This window comes from Labrus bergylta, chromosome 22 (genome assembly GCF_963930695.1).
Source record: "Labrus bergylta chromosome 22, fLabBer1.1, whole genome shotgun sequence".
NCBI classification, from domain to species: domain Eukaryota; kingdom Metazoa; phylum Chordata; class Actinopteri; order Labriformes; family Labridae; genus Labrus; species Labrus bergylta.
In genome coordinates, this window is record NC_089216.1 from 12,980,200 (window position 1) to 12,996,936 (window position 16,737).

General features: G+C 43.6%; 1 protein-coding gene across 3 annotated transcripts; it reads right to left on the reverse strand.

The window, feature by feature from the left end:
• Nucleotides 1–773: 773 nt before the first annotated feature.
• Nucleotides 774–16,737, reverse strand: per1b (period circadian clock 1b). Of its 3 annotated transcripts, none has more exons than XM_020629227.3 (20): nucleotides 16,580–16,737; nucleotides 10,440–11,268; nucleotides 10,060–10,313; nucleotides 9,822–9,943; nucleotides 9,371–9,572; nucleotides 9,047–9,241; nucleotides 8,299–8,377; nucleotides 7,994–8,100; nucleotides 7,701–7,854; nucleotides 7,195–7,471; nucleotides 6,913–7,021; nucleotides 6,490–6,652; nucleotides 6,295–6,401; nucleotides 5,885–6,031; nucleotides 4,802–5,131; nucleotides 3,746–4,575; nucleotides 3,455–3,641; nucleotides 3,014–3,227; nucleotides 2,496–2,646; nucleotides 774–2,400 (listed from the first exon to the last, which is right to left on the reverse strand). In XM_020629227.3, the coding sequence occupies exons 2-20, from the start codon at nucleotides 10,847–10,849 to the stop codon at nucleotides 2,083–2,085; spliced, it is 4,356 nt and encodes a 1,451-aa protein (XP_020484883.1). In that variant the 5' UTR covers nucleotides 10,850–11,268; nucleotides 16,580–16,737; the 3' UTR covers nucleotides 774–2,082. The 3 variants fall into 3 exon arrangements, with proteins under 3 accessions (XP_020484883.1, XP_020484884.1, XP_065806394.1); XM_020629228.3 differs by lacking the exon at nucleotides 16,580–16,737 and adding an exon at nucleotides 13,856–14,085; XM_065950322.1 differs by lacking the exon at nucleotides 5,885–6,031.

Sequence of the window (16,737 nt, forward strand, 5' to 3'; positions counted from 1 at the left end):
GTCAAATACTTATTTATCCAATAATAAAATACAATTTTCAAGCCTAGCTCTGCTTAGTGTCCATGCTAACTAATCTGCTGGGTCATCATGCTGAAATCTGCTAGCACCAACTGCACACATCCAGCTCACAGAACTGCTAACACAATTTACTGTGAAAATAAAGGTTATTATGAGGATTAAATTCCTTTACACTACATTAAAGTTCAGTTCAATTAGTAGTGGGTGAAGGAGTTCAGTTTAAATGTAGGAAAGAATGAAAAATACAAGTTCAAAATAGAAACTAAGATTGGTCCAATAAAAGTAAACATGGAGGAAAGAAAACTGGTTCTACTGCAATATGAAATACGTTTGGCAGGAGAAGAGGACCATCATTATTTTAAATAAAGGTTTAAATACATCAATGTGACTCAAAACTAGTACAAATAGTTAATTAGCATAAGCTGCCTCACAATATGACAAACATGACATGAAAATGATTGCAGCCATCATGAAGTTCACTAAAGTCAGCTTTCCAGCTTTGTGTTTACCTAAAAGAGGGCATGTCTTTGTCTTTTTTAGGCTGCGGTGACCACTTGGGGTTAAAGCCACAGCTGGATAGAAGCAGACTGTGGTTCTGTGAGGAAAGCAGCTGCCCTGATCCACTCTTAGTTCAGCTCATTTCAGACAGTTCTGTGTATCCACGCCAACTGTTGCAAAACACCCGCCAACGAAAATACGCTGCGAAAAGATGTAATCATAAAACTAACAGCAGGAGACAATAAATTGGAGCAAGATTTTACATTTCAAGTCATTTTATTGTCTTTTTTTGTACAAAGAATTTTCACAAAAATATTAAGAAACTGTTGCAAACACCACTGACAAAACATAGGATATCACATGACCAGAACAGTGCCACAGAGAAAGAGAGTAACAGGACAGAGAGGAAAGAAAGATAGTTTACACTCTCCAAGCTCTCCATAGAGTTTAGAGAGTCGAGTCCTCCTCTTTCAAATACACCCATCACCATGGGCAAAGCACCGGCAACACAAAAGCCATCTCAGCCTCTTAGGATGGAAATACTGTCTGTGATTCCTCAGACAGACGTTGTTCTTTTCCCACACAAATGCACCTACTAATGCCCGGCCGAGGAGCAACCTTAAAAAGTCCAGGTTGGTCTCCAGGTGATTGCCACGTTTCCCCACGATTTTAACTGCTCATTGCTCAAGAAAAGCAACAAGATTGCCGTGTCGTGAGAAAATAAACGTCATCTCTGTTCGGAGACTGTGAAAGTGATTGTTTTTTTCTGCTGCAATTTCAAAACTGCAAAGATTTCTGTCCTGGTTTTTTCTTATTTTACAGTATACACATACTCGTCTTTGCAGTGGATAAAGTATAAAAATATACACATTGTTTACAAAATAAACCTGGTTCTTACTGTACAAGTTGCTTCTTCTGTAGTTCAGACAAACTTTTTACATAAAAAAAAAGAAAAAAAAGAACTGAGTCTGAGTGAGAAAAACGGATCTTGCTGGCAATCAGTCAACAAGAAGAAAAGTCACAGATGAACTCCCTTCTTTCCTCGTGAGCAGGAGAGATGAGGTCATCGAGGAGGACACTGTGGTGAAGAACATCCATCTTTAAGTAAAGGCGCCTTTTATGCAACACATTCCCCTTCGTCCTCTCTGATTATTTTACAACTTATTTCAGAATAAATATTTCAGGAGCTACAAGGGCAGCTGAAGAGAAACAAAAGGGACAAAAACACTTGTGCGTGTCATGTGGCTTCCAAGGCGTTTAATATGCGCTCATACAACGGGCCTGGTGTGCTGTCATTTAACTTCACGGAGAATGAACACGGCCAAGTGTCCGACCTGACCTGTCGTTCAGTTCATGGAAGTTTCCTTTCAGAATATGCACCGTAAACTTTTAACATCTTACAAGTGTAACGATGTCCCAGACATGGAAAGGTCTTGGAAGGTGCATATTTAACACCCGGCACCCTGTGCAGTGCTGTTCAGGTGCCGGAAGGTCCTGGAAGGTGCATTTTACCTGCATACCAGCAGCGAATGTTCATGATAGTACTCTTTATCTTTGGCAACCAACTCAGTGTGTCATGTGAGATTCAGCCTGTTGAGCCTTCGCTTTTTCCTCTGAGCACGCTCTCAGCTCCTCCGCTGGCATTTCCTGGTTGCTATCAAGTGTTTTTGTGTTCTTCTGCTCCACTTCTTCTTCCTCCTCCTCCTCTTCTTCATCCACGTCATCAGGATGAGCTTCATCCATGGCGGTCTCGCAGAGACTTTTCTTCCCTTTGCTGCCATCTTCCTGACCTTTGAGCACGCTGCACAGCTCCATCTCGTGGATCTCTACGTCAAACGGAGCGACGGCAGGCACGGTGGGCGGAGACTTGCAGCCTGCACAGCCCTGAGAGAGACAAAAAATGATACAGTTATTAACTTTTAAGTTCTTTGTGTTTTTTCATTTATGCTTTATTAATGTATCCAAATAGAAATACTCACAGAGATGTTGATGGCTCGTGGCAGGCGTCCTGTGCGGATCCAGGGGTGCACCTGGCTCAGCTCCCTCTTCTGCTCCTCGTTGAAACGAGGCTGATGCTTCTGCATGCTCCTCAGGGCCTCGCGGTCCTCTCGCAGCACTGTCTCCATATCCCTGTGAGGAAAAATACAGGACATTTGTTAATTTCTGATGGTCTGCTAGCTGTTAAATGTAAGGTGTTAGGAGGGCTTTATATCATTTTCGATGATTTGAAAATAATTAAAAGGTACAAATTCTGTTGAACAATTTTAAAAGTTTTAGACTAATCTTCTACACTTTCATCCAAACAATATTGTAGGAATTAATATATGACTTAAATTCAAGGGCTTCTATAAATTTGCCCCCTAAAATAGGCAGTAAGAATAGTAAAATGATATCAAAAGCATTTGAATTGACATTTTAAAAGTCCCAAGTGTTTAAGAAGGTCTGTAAAGTAACAGTAGTTCTGTTTTCTATGGTCACATTATGCCCAGTGTTTTACCTGACAGGCAGCTGGTACGTCATCATCACTTTGTCATCGGTGTTTGCCAACAGAAGCCAGATGGGGTCCTGCAGGACACACTTGATAAACTGCTCCTCGCCACCATCTCCTCCACCGCTGCTGCTGCCCCCTGCTGTCTGTTTACGGGAGTGATCGTTCTCCGATGAGTCGATGCTGCCAAAGTACTTGCTGGTGTGGCTGCCCTGACTGCTGCCTGGAAGCACCAAGAAGGAAATGTGTGTAAGAAAACAGGTCTCATTTGTTTTATTTCACAGGTAAACCTTTAAAATCTATTAGTTCAAAGTAAGTTAAGTAATGTTCATCCTAACTGTTGCTGTGACCAAGCCCCTTAGAAAATTGAAACCCCGAGCACAAAATAATTTCTAACTACATTCCTTTGTGATTAAAATGTAGTTAGTCTGTAAAGATGAGTCTACTTACTGGTGCCGCTGGTTCCGGAGGAGCTGCAGCCGTTGGACCCGGACCCCGAACCAGAGGACCTGGTACCTGAGGACCCTGAACCAGAGGCAGCCGAGCCGGTGCCGGAGCGGGAGTCTTCATGTAACAGCATGTCGAGCAGGTCGCTGGAGGTGGACATGGCATCTTGGTTGGACTCATTAGTTTCACCCTAATGAGGAGAAAAAAACAATATATTTTCAAGTTTTATTGTTTCTTTTTTTTTTTTTTTTTTATGTAATCTTAACATCCACTCCTGAAATTCTGGGAACTTACATTCTCATTCTCCTTGGAGGTTTCATCAGAGATTCCCTGATTGGCCGAGCTCTGTAGCGGCTGAGTTGCCCCGCCTTGCACAGAAGGCGTGGCTTGTTGTGATGCCGCAAGAGCCGTGGCGACCTCTAAGCGGTTGCTCGGCGACTCCTCTAGCTGCAGGAGGTTTAGAGGTGAGGAGCATCGGGACTGGAAGAGAGGGGACTCTGCACCCTCACGGTCGGCTGGTGTATGACTGTAGGACTGAGGGGTGCTGCTACGGGAGGGGGTGCAGGTAGTTGGGATGGGAACGTGGACGGGGTTGGAAATGGAAGCAGGGGCGTTGATGGGGAATGAGAAGTTTGGGTTGTAGAAGTGTCCGGGTGTGGGGACTGCTTGGGAGATAGGAGCTCCCATCTGGGGAAACATGTAGTTGGGTAGCACCAGGGCCATCATTGGAGGCACCATTTGGGTGGGGGGAACCATCTGGGGGGGAGGGACCATCTGAGGGATTGGGAAACGTGAGGGATCGGGGATAGGGACGGCCTGAGGGAATGGCTGTGTGATTGGGGGGTACATCGGGTAGATGGGAAGCATTCCTGGAGCGAAGGGGGCAGAGGGAATGCTGGCTTGGGAGCCCACAGACGGCCAGGAGGAAGAGTTTGTTGGGGGTCCCAGAGGCATGTTGAGGGGTAGGGGGGCTGTGCCGATTCTGTTGTCCAGCTGGCTTCCACTACGGCCCATAGAGCTGTGCTGGTCTGAAGACTCCTGAGGCTTCAGCCTTTTACCGCCGCGACCACGTCTGTGACCTGTGCTGCTTCCTGCGGCCGGGTAATCTCGGGAACAACGCACTCCTGGGAGAAACAAATGGAGAAGTTATTTAATTTACATTTTTCACAATCAATTTCAAGCCTTCTGACCATCCTGAGCAAGGCCCAAGACTAACAGTTCTATTCTGGCCTAGAAAGGTAAAAAAAATAATAAATTATTTATTTTTTGCTTTCAAACTCTCTCATATTAAGTATCAAATCACAGATTAATGACATGACTTGTTTGTGCATGTGAGCAGTGCGTTTGTACCTCGTGACAGAGGGTTGGCAGCCGTGTTGTGGCACCGCAGACCAGAAGATGACGTCTGATCAAACACTCGCAGCTTGCTGAGGTCTTTGAAGCGGTCGAGGAACGCCTGCTCCTCCTGCTGCGTGTGGGCGGACAATACCTCCTTGGTCAGACCCATCCGCCCTCCTCCACTTCTCCAGCTGTCCCTCTCTGGCTGACCAGTTTGGGGGAGAGGCGATGCGTGAGGGGGAGGAGGAGGAGGAGGCGGTGTGATGGCGGGGCGAGTCGGTGTGATCGTACAGGGAGTGAGCTGTGTTGTGGGGGTTGTGGGAGCATCCTCCATTATGATGTCTGAGACGGGAGAAGAAGAAATAGAGAGCAGTTTTAGATCGCTGTTTTGCAACTTTTTGAAAGAAGAAATAAAAAAAGAGAATTATTTTCCTGCTTCTTCTGAGAAATGAAAAGTTAACACTCATTGACTTTGGTGCTTCATCCTTACTCTATCTGCTAATACCATTGGCATAGAGCTGCTAATTTTAGCCTGTTTTACTTAACTTTAATTAGAGCTATGTTAGTTTACAGAATATAAGACTCTTTTGTAATTATGCTAATGTAAAACTAGATGTTCTCATTGAACATTATCAAGAAAAAGCTAAATTGTCTTACTGTAACAGACAAAAAGAGAGAGGAAACTGCAGAAAACATACATGAGGTAAAAGTAAAAAACTAGACAGCAAGAATTTAAAAAAGGAAGCAGAGAGAATAAGGATAAAACAGATTAAAGCATAAAACAGGTTACCTTAAATCTGCAGTTTTATCACATGCCGCTACACGTTTCTGAAAGATAATTCTTAAAACCTTCGTAGATGTAAATACCAATCTGAGCTTTGGGTTTACAAAGAAAATGAAGGTAGTATCATAAAAAACAGCATCAAAGTGTGTTTTGTCAACAAAAGAGAAGAAGAAAGTTTCCCGAGAAAAAGATCTGGGCAAGATGTTTTACTTTTAAAAAGATTCAAGGACATCATGTTGTCATTTCACAGAAACAAGCTGCTGAGAGGCACACTAGAGGGTTCAGAGAGTGTGAGTGTGGAGGGTCCCCACCTGACTCAGGTGGCTTCTTGTCTCCCACATGCACGATGGTGCTGCTGAAGCTACACTGCGAAGGGTCTGAGGCTACGCTCTCTGCCTTTGTGGCCATGGTCAGATGGGGCAGAGGAGGTGGTTCACCTATGAGGCTAACTGAACCACCTGTAGAGAGACACGAGTGTGACAGGGTCAGTTTGAGAGGTATCAGTATAATCGTCTGGACGAGCACATACAAACACAAGCATGCTTATTGGTGGACAATCTGTCCAGGCATTTCATATTCAGTGACAAGAACAAAAACATTTTCACAGTATTTTAGGTGGTAAATATACAAAAAAGAATAATGAAATAAACATGAAACATTTTCTACATTAAAAACTATGTTAACACTTAAACAAGTTATTTTGAAAGTAAAAAATAAGTACCTTTGCAGTTTGCATCCTGCTGTTTGTCCTCATCAGAGGTGGAGGTGCATGAGGACGAGCCGCACTTTCTTTTTACTGTGTTAGGAATGTTACAGCTTTCCAAGTACCTGCACAGAGATGAATCATAGTTAGATGAGTGATTATCAACTTAACAATAGCCATATAAGAGAGGGCTTTATATGCTTGAGCTCGTACCTTATGATGCTGTCCAGACAGTTGATCTGCTGGTAGGAGTATCCAGCGGGAGGATCCTTACGGACGAGCGCTGGAGGGACCAGGGCTTTGGGAGGTTTGGTCAGATCGTCAATCAGACCTCTGATTGGGTCCCGATTGGAGACCGCTCGGATGCCTGCTGCACCTGGATGAGGAATCCAGAGAGAGTTTAGATGACTGGTTCCTAATCTGCTCTGTGACATTTTTTTTAACCTTGTACATGGTGCATAATCATGAGGCTACAGGATGCCCCAGAAAAAGAAATTCATAAACCAAAAAAAAGGTATTAAATGTGTTTCTTGAATTTATAACTTGGAAGAGAATTTGCTAACTGCAAAAAAAAAAATCTCCATCAATCATCCCTTGCTTTGTTTGACCTGTATTTGTCTCTGTGCTGTTATTTACCTCCATTAGTGTTTTTTCTTGGCAGTGGCCGGTTACGAGACTCAATAAACACTTGCTGTCCGCTCGTCTTCACCATGTGAACATCTTTGCAGATCTGCTGGAATGTCATCTGGAGAAAAAAAAAAAACAGGAGATTTATAAACATCATGACATAACAAAGCTGAAAGTCTGAAGTATCAGGCATATTGTACCAAATCAGGACAACTTTTCTTCCCCCAACCAGTAACCAAGCGACTAAAACGTAGGCAGATTTAAAGCCACTGGTTTCACATTGAGACTCACTGGTTTGTGTAGAGCCACTACGGCAGCAGCCTGTTTCATGGCGGGTCCGTTGCTGTCGCTGGACGAGGCGGCGGAGGCACTGAGGTGCTGCTGGTGTGAGCGTCGGGAGCCTCTTGAGCCACTGGAGCCGAGGGAGCTGTAGCCCTGAGAGCCGCCGCTGTGCACCGGCTGCACCAGTATCCGGTGGATCTGCTCGCTCAGCTGGACAACGTCGGGCGTGGTGACCCGACTCTCGCAGCTCTGCGGCATCGTGAACACGTCTTCATTCAAAGGGCTCCTGGAAATGTTAGAGCGCAAGAGACACGGTTGGTAACAAGATATTTGTAGATATTTTATTACAAATATTTGATTTATGTTCAAACTATTTTGGTAAGTTATCCATTTTAAATGTACACAATGTCTACAACTTTATACCAAAACATGTGCCTGTGATCTTAAGGCTTTTTCTGCTAACTGACAACTCAGAAATGTCTTTCCAAGAAGGCAAAATGAATCAATAATCTTACGTTCTGACTTTGTGCCGTCCTACAATGAACGCCACTTTGCGGCTCCAGGGGTTCACAAAGGAAGACCAGCTAGTGTCGATGGTCAGGTATTCCCCGCTGCGGGCGCACATCCTCAGGGCAGAATACTCAAACGGCTGCCCTGCAAACTGAAAGACTGAAGACAGATAAGAGAGGGAGTAATGTTAATATGACTTTAAAGAAGTGATTCATAAGAAAAAAGGTCATTTTCTCATGCCTGATTTATGTGAACAGCAGGTACATTGAATCCAGAGATTAGTGCTGGACAGACTCACTTTTTTCGTGAATGGCGACCATCATGGGCCTGTCGTCAGGGTGGATGTAGAGCAGGGTTGGTGTTCCCACTAAGTCCTGAGGCAGGTACCCTAACAATGGAACCGCCCTGAAAATACAAGATGTTTACACACTGTTAGACATGAAAAGTATTTTTATTACAGTCCTAGAGCAGAAAACTACTACTGTTGTTATCTCCAGCTACATTCACTCATGTGCACAGTAATTATTAGATCATTTTGAAAAACACTTTTCCCAGAAGGCATCACATCAGTCAACCAGCTTATGAGTGCTCAAGCTCACTGACCTCTCGTCGACCTCCTGGAAGAGGCAGCTGGGAGTGTGACTGGTGGTGAAGATCCTCTTGTCTGGAGGAATACGAGGAGCTGAGAGGAACAACAGATTAGAGTCGTGTTTAGAGGACAGGCCGAGTGATAAACTCAAATATATAATCTGAATAAATGATTCAACATTTAGATGCAGTTTGGACAGTTATGGAGTCATTTGGTGTCCATAAATAAGATCCATATTCAGAGGAAAATGTGACTTAGTCTGTCTCAAGCCTCTTTGATTTCTGTACATAATGATTAAGTCAAGAGCATCCTAAACTTCTTAAAAATTATAAAATGACAAGTTAGGAACACCATTACTTGGCTATACTGAAACTAGCTTCATGATTAAGGAAGGCTCTTATCTTGATACTCAAAGGCACCAAATTAGATTTGAAAGCTTTGGCAGAGTAACTCTGCTTTGTTGTCACTTTATCAGAAACATGCAGTAACTGTGATTCCAGGGTTATTGTGACATAACTGTATCAGTGCAGCCAAAAATTCATTTTCATGTTTTATTTTGTTCTTTAAACAATCTAAATCTTTCTCCCTGTGTGTGCCCCTCTCTTGGTTGTGGTTGAAAACATTTTACTTAGTTTCTATGCCGCTCCTGTGCAATAATAATGTGTGTAATGTGGAATCATTTAATATGTGTTTTCAAAGATACATTCTCCTTCTTCTACTGCATAAATACTGTAAGTATGGAGAGATTCGAACGACACATACCTTCATATCCAGAGTGGACTCTCTCTGCGATGAGCAGGCAGCAGGGCTGAGGCTCTGCAACATCTGAGTCTTTGATGGTGAGTTGGTAGGGCGTGAGGCGGAATGGGTAGTAACGCATCTCTCTGCCCTGTGCCTTGTCTGCACTGATGCGACAGAACATTGACTTCTCCTGAGTGCAATCTGCTGGAGATGAGGCTGGAGGGACAGAGATGGAGAGAGTCAGACATTTAAAAAAAAAAAAAAAAAAAAGACTTTCCTGCTACACCATCTCACGACAAACAATATTTTTCTTCAACCCCTTTTCCCAAATTTCATTCTGCTTACCAGACCCGATGCAGGAGGCCCAGGGTGGCAGGCGGCAGGGTGCCGTGCCGCTGTAGAAAGTGCTGACATCCTGGGGGGCTAAAAGCTCAGAAAACATTTTCCCCTGGAGACACTCTGGTTTGCAGCGCAGCAGAGAGGAGCCCTGAGGTGAAACGTACACGACCTTGCCTGACAAGAAAGACACTGCCATGGAGAAAGTGTCCTAAAGAGAGAAAAACAGAAGAGGAGATGAGATAATGAGATTTTGTGTTGGGTGGCTAAGTGCACTGAATAAAAAGAACCAGAAAAAAGCTTTTCCTGAACTCTAGAAAAGCAAAAGCTGCAGCAGAATCTAATTTATCCACATTCTTTAGAAAGAAATGCCCCAAACACCACTATGTTGCGACCCCTTATTACAAACACTAAACTACTGGTGCTTTGATTAACTGTACCATTGATTGTATAAACTTACAGTGTTTTTGAGTGTGTATTCTGAGGTGATGTTGTCAAGCTCCTCAATAGTGAAGGCAGACAAGTCCAGACTGCAGCCATGACACTCCTCTACGCTCCACTGATGGTAGAACTCCTTATTAGCTGGAATGGATTCAAAACAAAATCAGTCAGTGGGTGAATTGAGGTAAAGTCAAAATTACATCACACACTAACCGCAGACTGCTTAAGTTAGGAGAAGAAAAATAACGCTCTCTCACCTCGCACTTGTTTAACACACTGCAAGGCGTATTTGAGTGCGTTCAGGGTGCTGGAGTGACCCTTGGTCGTGCGCTCGCTCGGCAGACGCAGCTTCAGCTCCTTGATGGCCTTCATGAGCTCCTTCTGGGTCTGGACCCGCGCCGACTGGTTGCTGCTGCAGCCGGAGGTGGAGGGGGGGTCTCGCTCTGAGCCGGTGGACAACAGGCTGTAGGCCAGAGAGCCACTGGGGGGGGAGAGGCTCTGGGAGTTTGAGCTGTGGGAGAAAAGGAGATGGTAAAGTGAAGAGCCTGACATCAAGGGAGTATATGTTAGGAAAAGCCTGAGAGACAAGGGCCGTCTTTTATTAAAGCAAAACATTTCTCCTGACTTCTTCTCTCACCTCTTGTTGCTCTCTGTAGTTTCTAGCATCATCCCAGAGTCCTTCCCGTTCGAGCTGTTTGAGCTTCGCGTTGACTGCCGCCCACGTGACCCGTTCTCCCTGTCCATCCCTCCCTCGCTTTCTCTTTCTCCGGAGTCATTCCCGCTTGAGAGTCCGTCCATGTCGTCTGAATTCGCCCCCCTACAGTGTCCGGATGAACTCCCCGATCCTGACCCTCCGCTGGGAGAGGAGCCACGTCTGGCTTTGCCTCCCTGCTCCTGAGTCTTGACATTGGCACTGCTCTGGCCACCGCCGATTTTAGGAGAGTTTAACTCTTCTGACTCGGCATCCTGCTCGTTCTCCTTCTCTTCAGCCCTCGCCACTCGCCCTCGAGTGGTGCTGCTGGGCGTTTTAGAGTTGTCATAACTCATACTAATGTAGGATGAGGCTGGTACAGCTTGATTAAGTTGTCAGCCGGGGGGAAAACAGGAGGAGCAAGTTTAAGTGGGACTACTATGTATACCTGGATGAATCATAGTTGCCGTTTGTTTTAAAAAATTAAGGAGAGAAATTCATTGTTTCTCAGACTTAAAAAACTAATCAAGTAAAGGCTCTCAGCCTGTAGATAAGAGTTCGATAAGTGCAGATTTTCAGATGGCTGCAAATATGTTGCAAATCACCAAAAAGCTATTTTCTTGAGGGAAGAAGTGTCCCTCAAAGATAAATTTCTGCTTATGAAACAGCCTTGGCATAAGCGCCTCCAACAGATGGGACGAGAGATGGCGAGATGGTGCTCTGTATCTGCTCGTCGCCTCTTTAGTGATGTGTTGCTCTGATGGTTAAAGGCCACCTGAGATGTCAGAAAAAGAGAGAAAAGAAGAAATGAAATTAGCTGCAGGATTACATAATGTGTTGTATCTCCCTTTAACAAAATAAATGCTTATCATCAGTTTATCATGTTGGCCTTCGAGGACTCAAACATGGCCATGAATTGTTTTCATTGACTCTTGAATGTCTCTAGTTCCAGCTTCGCTTTTACCCAGATTACAAAAAGTGACCAATCACCTCATTTTAAAGGAACACACTATAAACTCTTATTTGAATGCAACAAGTGCGTATGTATGCCTCTGAATATAGACCAGGTGAACCTGTGCTGAGGCCAAATTAACACGGGACATTTGTTGGTCGTCACGGCTTCGTCCACTTTTACCCAGGTGGCGGTCACAACAAACAGAACTGCAGGAGGGCTGTTTAGAAAATTACAGTTTGCTTGTGAATAGCAGTTTATATCTGGCCTCCACCTACGCAAGTGAAAGTCTCCTGCTATTTATTCCCCGTATGAGGGAGACGTCCAATAATCCTTTAATCCCTGCAGACGCAAACGAAGTCGTCAAATCCTTTCAAGTGTATACTCCTGGCTGTCCCACAACCCCACCTGCCTGGGGTGTGCTGTGATGTGTTTAGGGGCCGAATTGGTTCAGGACATTTACAATTAGGTTTACTGTGCTGAGGGCTCAGACAAAAGTAGGCTTTATGTGACGCATTATGGCTGGTGCTCATTAGATCTGACACGAGGGTAACCGCTAATAACAAATAACGGAACTAACTAAAACAAATGTAACGAGTTGAAAAAGTTCAATTTCAGGGTGACGCTGCTACAATACATGCAACTAGAGAGCCTCTAGCCCTTCATGTAATGCTGATCAACATTATGATTGGTTAGATGGATGATGCACACTTGCACATGCCGAGCTGTGTGATTTTGCAGGACCAGAAGGGGGCTGGAGTAATTATTAAATGGAAATATGCAAGCAGGGCGTGAGTGGGTGTCGAGGCAGCCTGTCAACCATGCATACTTCCACGGGTGATGGCAAGACACATGTCTGTGGGTGGAGGTGGCAGTTGGGATGTGTGTTCAGGCTACTCGAATACCTGGATGTGCCGCCCATTTGCTAAGCTCACTGTAGCAGCAAATTTGTTTACATTGAGTGTCCCAAAATTCATATTTTCTACAGCCAATCATCATCAAAAAAAAAAAAAAAAAAAAAAAAAAAAAGGATAAAATACACAAAAAAGGCACAACATTGACCTTGGTGTTCACACCTACATGCAGTTTCCAGTTCACCTTACACTCCCAAACACACAATGGGCCAACACACTGCCATATCTGAACAGCCGCGGTCAGGTTTGAATCCATGACTCTGAGGTAACAGTGCACTCGAATGAGCCGCTCTGATGCCCACCCGCTCCAATTATGCACAGGAAATGCACACAGTAGGAATAGTCTCTTTTTATGCAAGGTAGTGGCTATCTTAGTGTGGGGAACAATATGGAACTCACGGGCTACATAGGATGGCAAACAGTGCCTCTGTCTCAGGTAAACATTTGTGCTACTTTCTAGCGCTCCTTAATTTAGAACACGAAACTCAACCCACTCAATTTCTGAGGTTTCACATTTCCTTCTGTAACAGGTTGTTATTGCTCTCAACTGCCCCGTTAGATTAATTATGCGAGTCCTGTTCTGTGTGAAATGCATGCTGGGGAATTTGAGGGTGGCACAGATGCAAACCACTTGCCCACCACGAACACGACTCCTGTTTCTCAACTGTCTGATTGGCCTGAAGTGTCATTCAAGATTAGATGGCATACACTTAAAGCAACTTAAAATATTAGTTTCACATGTCAATCTCAGAGCACAATAACTTCCAACATTGAGAATGACCTCTCTCCAAAGCACCCAGTTGCCTGTTTACTGCTCTATGTCATTTTGGCAGCAGGCCGAGGTACGGCTTTACGGCTCTAGTCACACTACACTCTGATGACACGGGTATATATGAAAATACAATATGTGCAAGCTAAAGGTCTTTTTGGTCAAGTTGTTTTAAATGTATTAAAGCACATGGTTCACGTTTCATTTCCCATGATAAAATAAGATTAATTGTCTGCATTCTTTTGTCTGTGCTTATCATACAAAACAAGATTTATGAACACATCATCCTGCATCCTGGGGAAAGGGATGTACATTTTCCCTCCGGATATTTCAAACACAAAAAAAGGCAAATGTTTTGTCTTGGAAGAAAACAAAAGGCCGCTTGATTAAAAATGAAAGTAATCATTATTACAGGTCAAGTGAATGTGTCAGTCTGCACTTAGACTGTATACATTAGATTACAATAACATGTACAATGTCTAAAAAAAACACGACGCAGAACACGTGTTGTCTTGGTGAAGCGGATCTAAAGTGACTAAATGAAAAGCAATGCAAATGTTCTTTTCCTATTTTAACACACAATCTATGATATCATTATAGTTCGCACTACAAAGGGCAGTGAGTAGTTCTGACACATACGGCCAGTAGTCACTTTTAATTGCTAACACACATAGACAGTATAACAATCCTTATTCAGAACAATGACCTGAAACAGACTCGACCTAACCTGAAACACTCCCTTGCTGCAGAGTACAGTCGGAGGCTGCGGGACACTGTGGCGTGGCTTCATGCGTGACCATGTGAGAACGTCTCCGCCTGTCAACCCGCTTAATCACGACACCGCGCATCCAAATGTTTCAATTTATCAAAGAAAACGCGTTTCAATCCAAAAAGAGCGAGTTTCAATCCTTTAGACGGCTATGAACATCCGATAGATAAAAGCACACTGCTCGACTTGTCGTTGTCCGGTGTTTGACAGTAAGCAGCTCGGTGCCGCCCCTCTCCAGTGTACATACCGCACGTGTACGAAGCAGTGCTTTCTGTGAGCCTTGCTGGCCGCTCATTGGTCGGAGCGCTAGACCAATGAGAGCAAGCGTCATGTAGAGGATTGCCTGCCTGCGATAGAGCGCAGGCTCATAGAAAGTGTGTCAGAAACTGGTCTCAGATCAGACTCCAGGTTTGTCATTTTAACAGGGAAGACGTGGGTAGGCGCGCGAGCTGATCCAGGAACAGCGCATGTGAATGAGCGCGCGGAGTGTACACGATGTACAATTATGGGACAATGAGACACGCGCTATGCATGAGTTTGTTGGCAGGGAAACAGCTGTTCAGACCAGGGCCATTTTTATCTTTATAGCAGGAAGCATTACATAACATCAAATTAAGTTACTAAAATGTTGTAAACACACTTTGGCCCGAAACATAGTCCTATCCTTTTCTGTCTATATTGCAACTTCGTGAGAAAACAAGGCATGGGCCTACCGAAGATGCCATCAAACTAATTTACTGCTCTGACATTTTAAGAAATATCATTTAAGTCTTATCTTGGGCAATTATTACTGTAGAAATAAGTTGTGGAGCTGTTTTGGGGGACAATGACAGAGCTGAGGGCTTGTTTAGAATTTGGCAATAATATCAAAATACATGGATTACGATTCAGTATGTTGTGTGACACTAATTTAGTAAGAACTGTCACAGTATAATGAAAACACCTCCACATGCATAAATTATTTTATTCCTATCTATTCTTATTATTACAAGTATTCATTAAAGTCTCTCTATCTTCCACCTACATATAGCACTACTGTTTGTCGCTCATAGGCAAAGGAGTTAACATTAACTTTATTAAGAAAACTGATCACATGTGAATCCTGGTTTAAATCCTTGAAACATTGTTTATGGGACTAAATAAGGTATCACTAAACATAATACTACGATCATTTTATAATGCAAATGTTGATTGTTCTGGCTCAAACTACCAAAACCCAAGAGGCCTATTTGTTGATTGTAAAAATCTAAGATGGCAGCCAGGTGAGGGTTCACCAAGAAGACCATTTCATGAATAGTGTCACAGATTGCAAATCCATGGGCACGGATCCCACAGATTTACAAACAGCATTTTTTTCCATACCTGAGCATTGCAGATTTCTGTTTTATTATGTTCTAACAACATAGAAGACGCAGTTACTCCCTGTACTACCAAACTACACTCCCTTAAATCTCTCGTTCCTTGTTCCGTTTTTCACAATTTGAGGACAAACTAGAATAGATGAGGAGCATTGCTGCTCTTCCGTCTCACCTATCAGAGTCCAAGACTCGCCAGGTAAATAGCCTATTATTTCTCCTATCTGCAGTGATGACTCAGTCCCCTGAATGCATGTGATGATGGTGTTTGCAACACCTCTGCCATGCCTGTAGTCTCACCTCTCCAGTCACTATTTGTGCCAAAACTAACATGTTGGGTTTGCTTTAGCAGGATGAGAGAGTGTGGATGCCAGGTTGTCACTCTGTGCCTACCACTTGCTGGGTGTGGGGAAAAAAAAAAAGGCATTCAAAGTGGTCTACTTACAACACACAAGCAAATGGCCCACACAAGAGCAACAATTTAGGAGGACAAGGAAGCTGGGATAAGCAGCGGATGCAGCAAATGTAGCAAATGTGCATGGGTGGATTGCAACAGTTGTCAATCATGAAACGTCCTCTGATTGGCTAATCCCCTCAACTCGTGTATCTTCTGTGTGTTAGGAGCACAGGGGGGCTTCTAGTGGACCAAAACTGGAAGGCAACTAAGGTCAAAAGTACTGTATAAACAACACACATAGAGACACAGCCATAATGCTTCAATAGATTATAACAAGAACATACTAGTATAGACAACCCAGCACAGATTTGAAACAGAGGATGTGTGTGAGGGTGCGGGGCGTCAATTTGAGATTAAACAAATTCACGTTAATGTTCACGTCCTACTCCAGATAATAAACCGTGTGATAATGTCGTGCTTAGTGATCGATTTGATGGTATTTAATCTTTCTGTATCGTGTACAACACATACAGTACATTAAGATCCTAACCTGCACGTTGCAGCCTTGTGCGAGGTCCATTTTTTTATGTCTTCAGCTTAAACTCGCAACTTCATGTAGTTTATTAAACAACATAATACAGTGACGTGAGGATGTGTTCAAACACTCCTGTAGTTTGTTTGAGGTGTTTAATAAATAAACTTATTAAGTTTAAGCGAGGTCCAACACCCAGATAGTAAAAAACGGAACACATATTTCACCTTAGAGACAGTTAATATATCATTATTGTTTTATATGTTAAGACATTAAAATGAGATTTCCGCAGTTCGGACTCTGGTGCACTGATAGCCTTTAGCATGCTAGCTAACATTACAGAAGAAAGAAGAAAAAATTTTTACAAACACGACAACAATCCAAAACAACCAGCTTACCTTAAATACACTTCAAGTTGAACGCAGGTTTGATATTTCACGATGAAAAATAGCTAAAGCCAAGAGGAAAACAGCGTAGATTCCGGCAGCGTCGACTGTGCTCGCTGACTTGTCGTGAGTCTGTTTTCCTGAACGTTTCTGTTCTTCCTCCAGCACTG

Bases quoted from the DNA above. Each gene is read 5' to 3' on its own strand.
- per1b (XM_020629227.3), bottom strand. From the start codon at position 10,849: ATGAGTTATGACAACTCTAAAACGCCCAGCAGCACCACTCGAGGGCGA. The intron at 9,944-10,059 runs GTGAGAGAGCGT...AATCCATTCCAG, and splicing joins GTGTGTTAAACAAGTGCGAG to CTAATAAGGAGTTCTACCAT. The intron at 2,647-3,013 runs GTAAAACACTGG...TTTTCCTCACAG, and splicing joins ACGTACCAGCTGCCTGTCAG to GGATATGGAGACAGTGCTGC.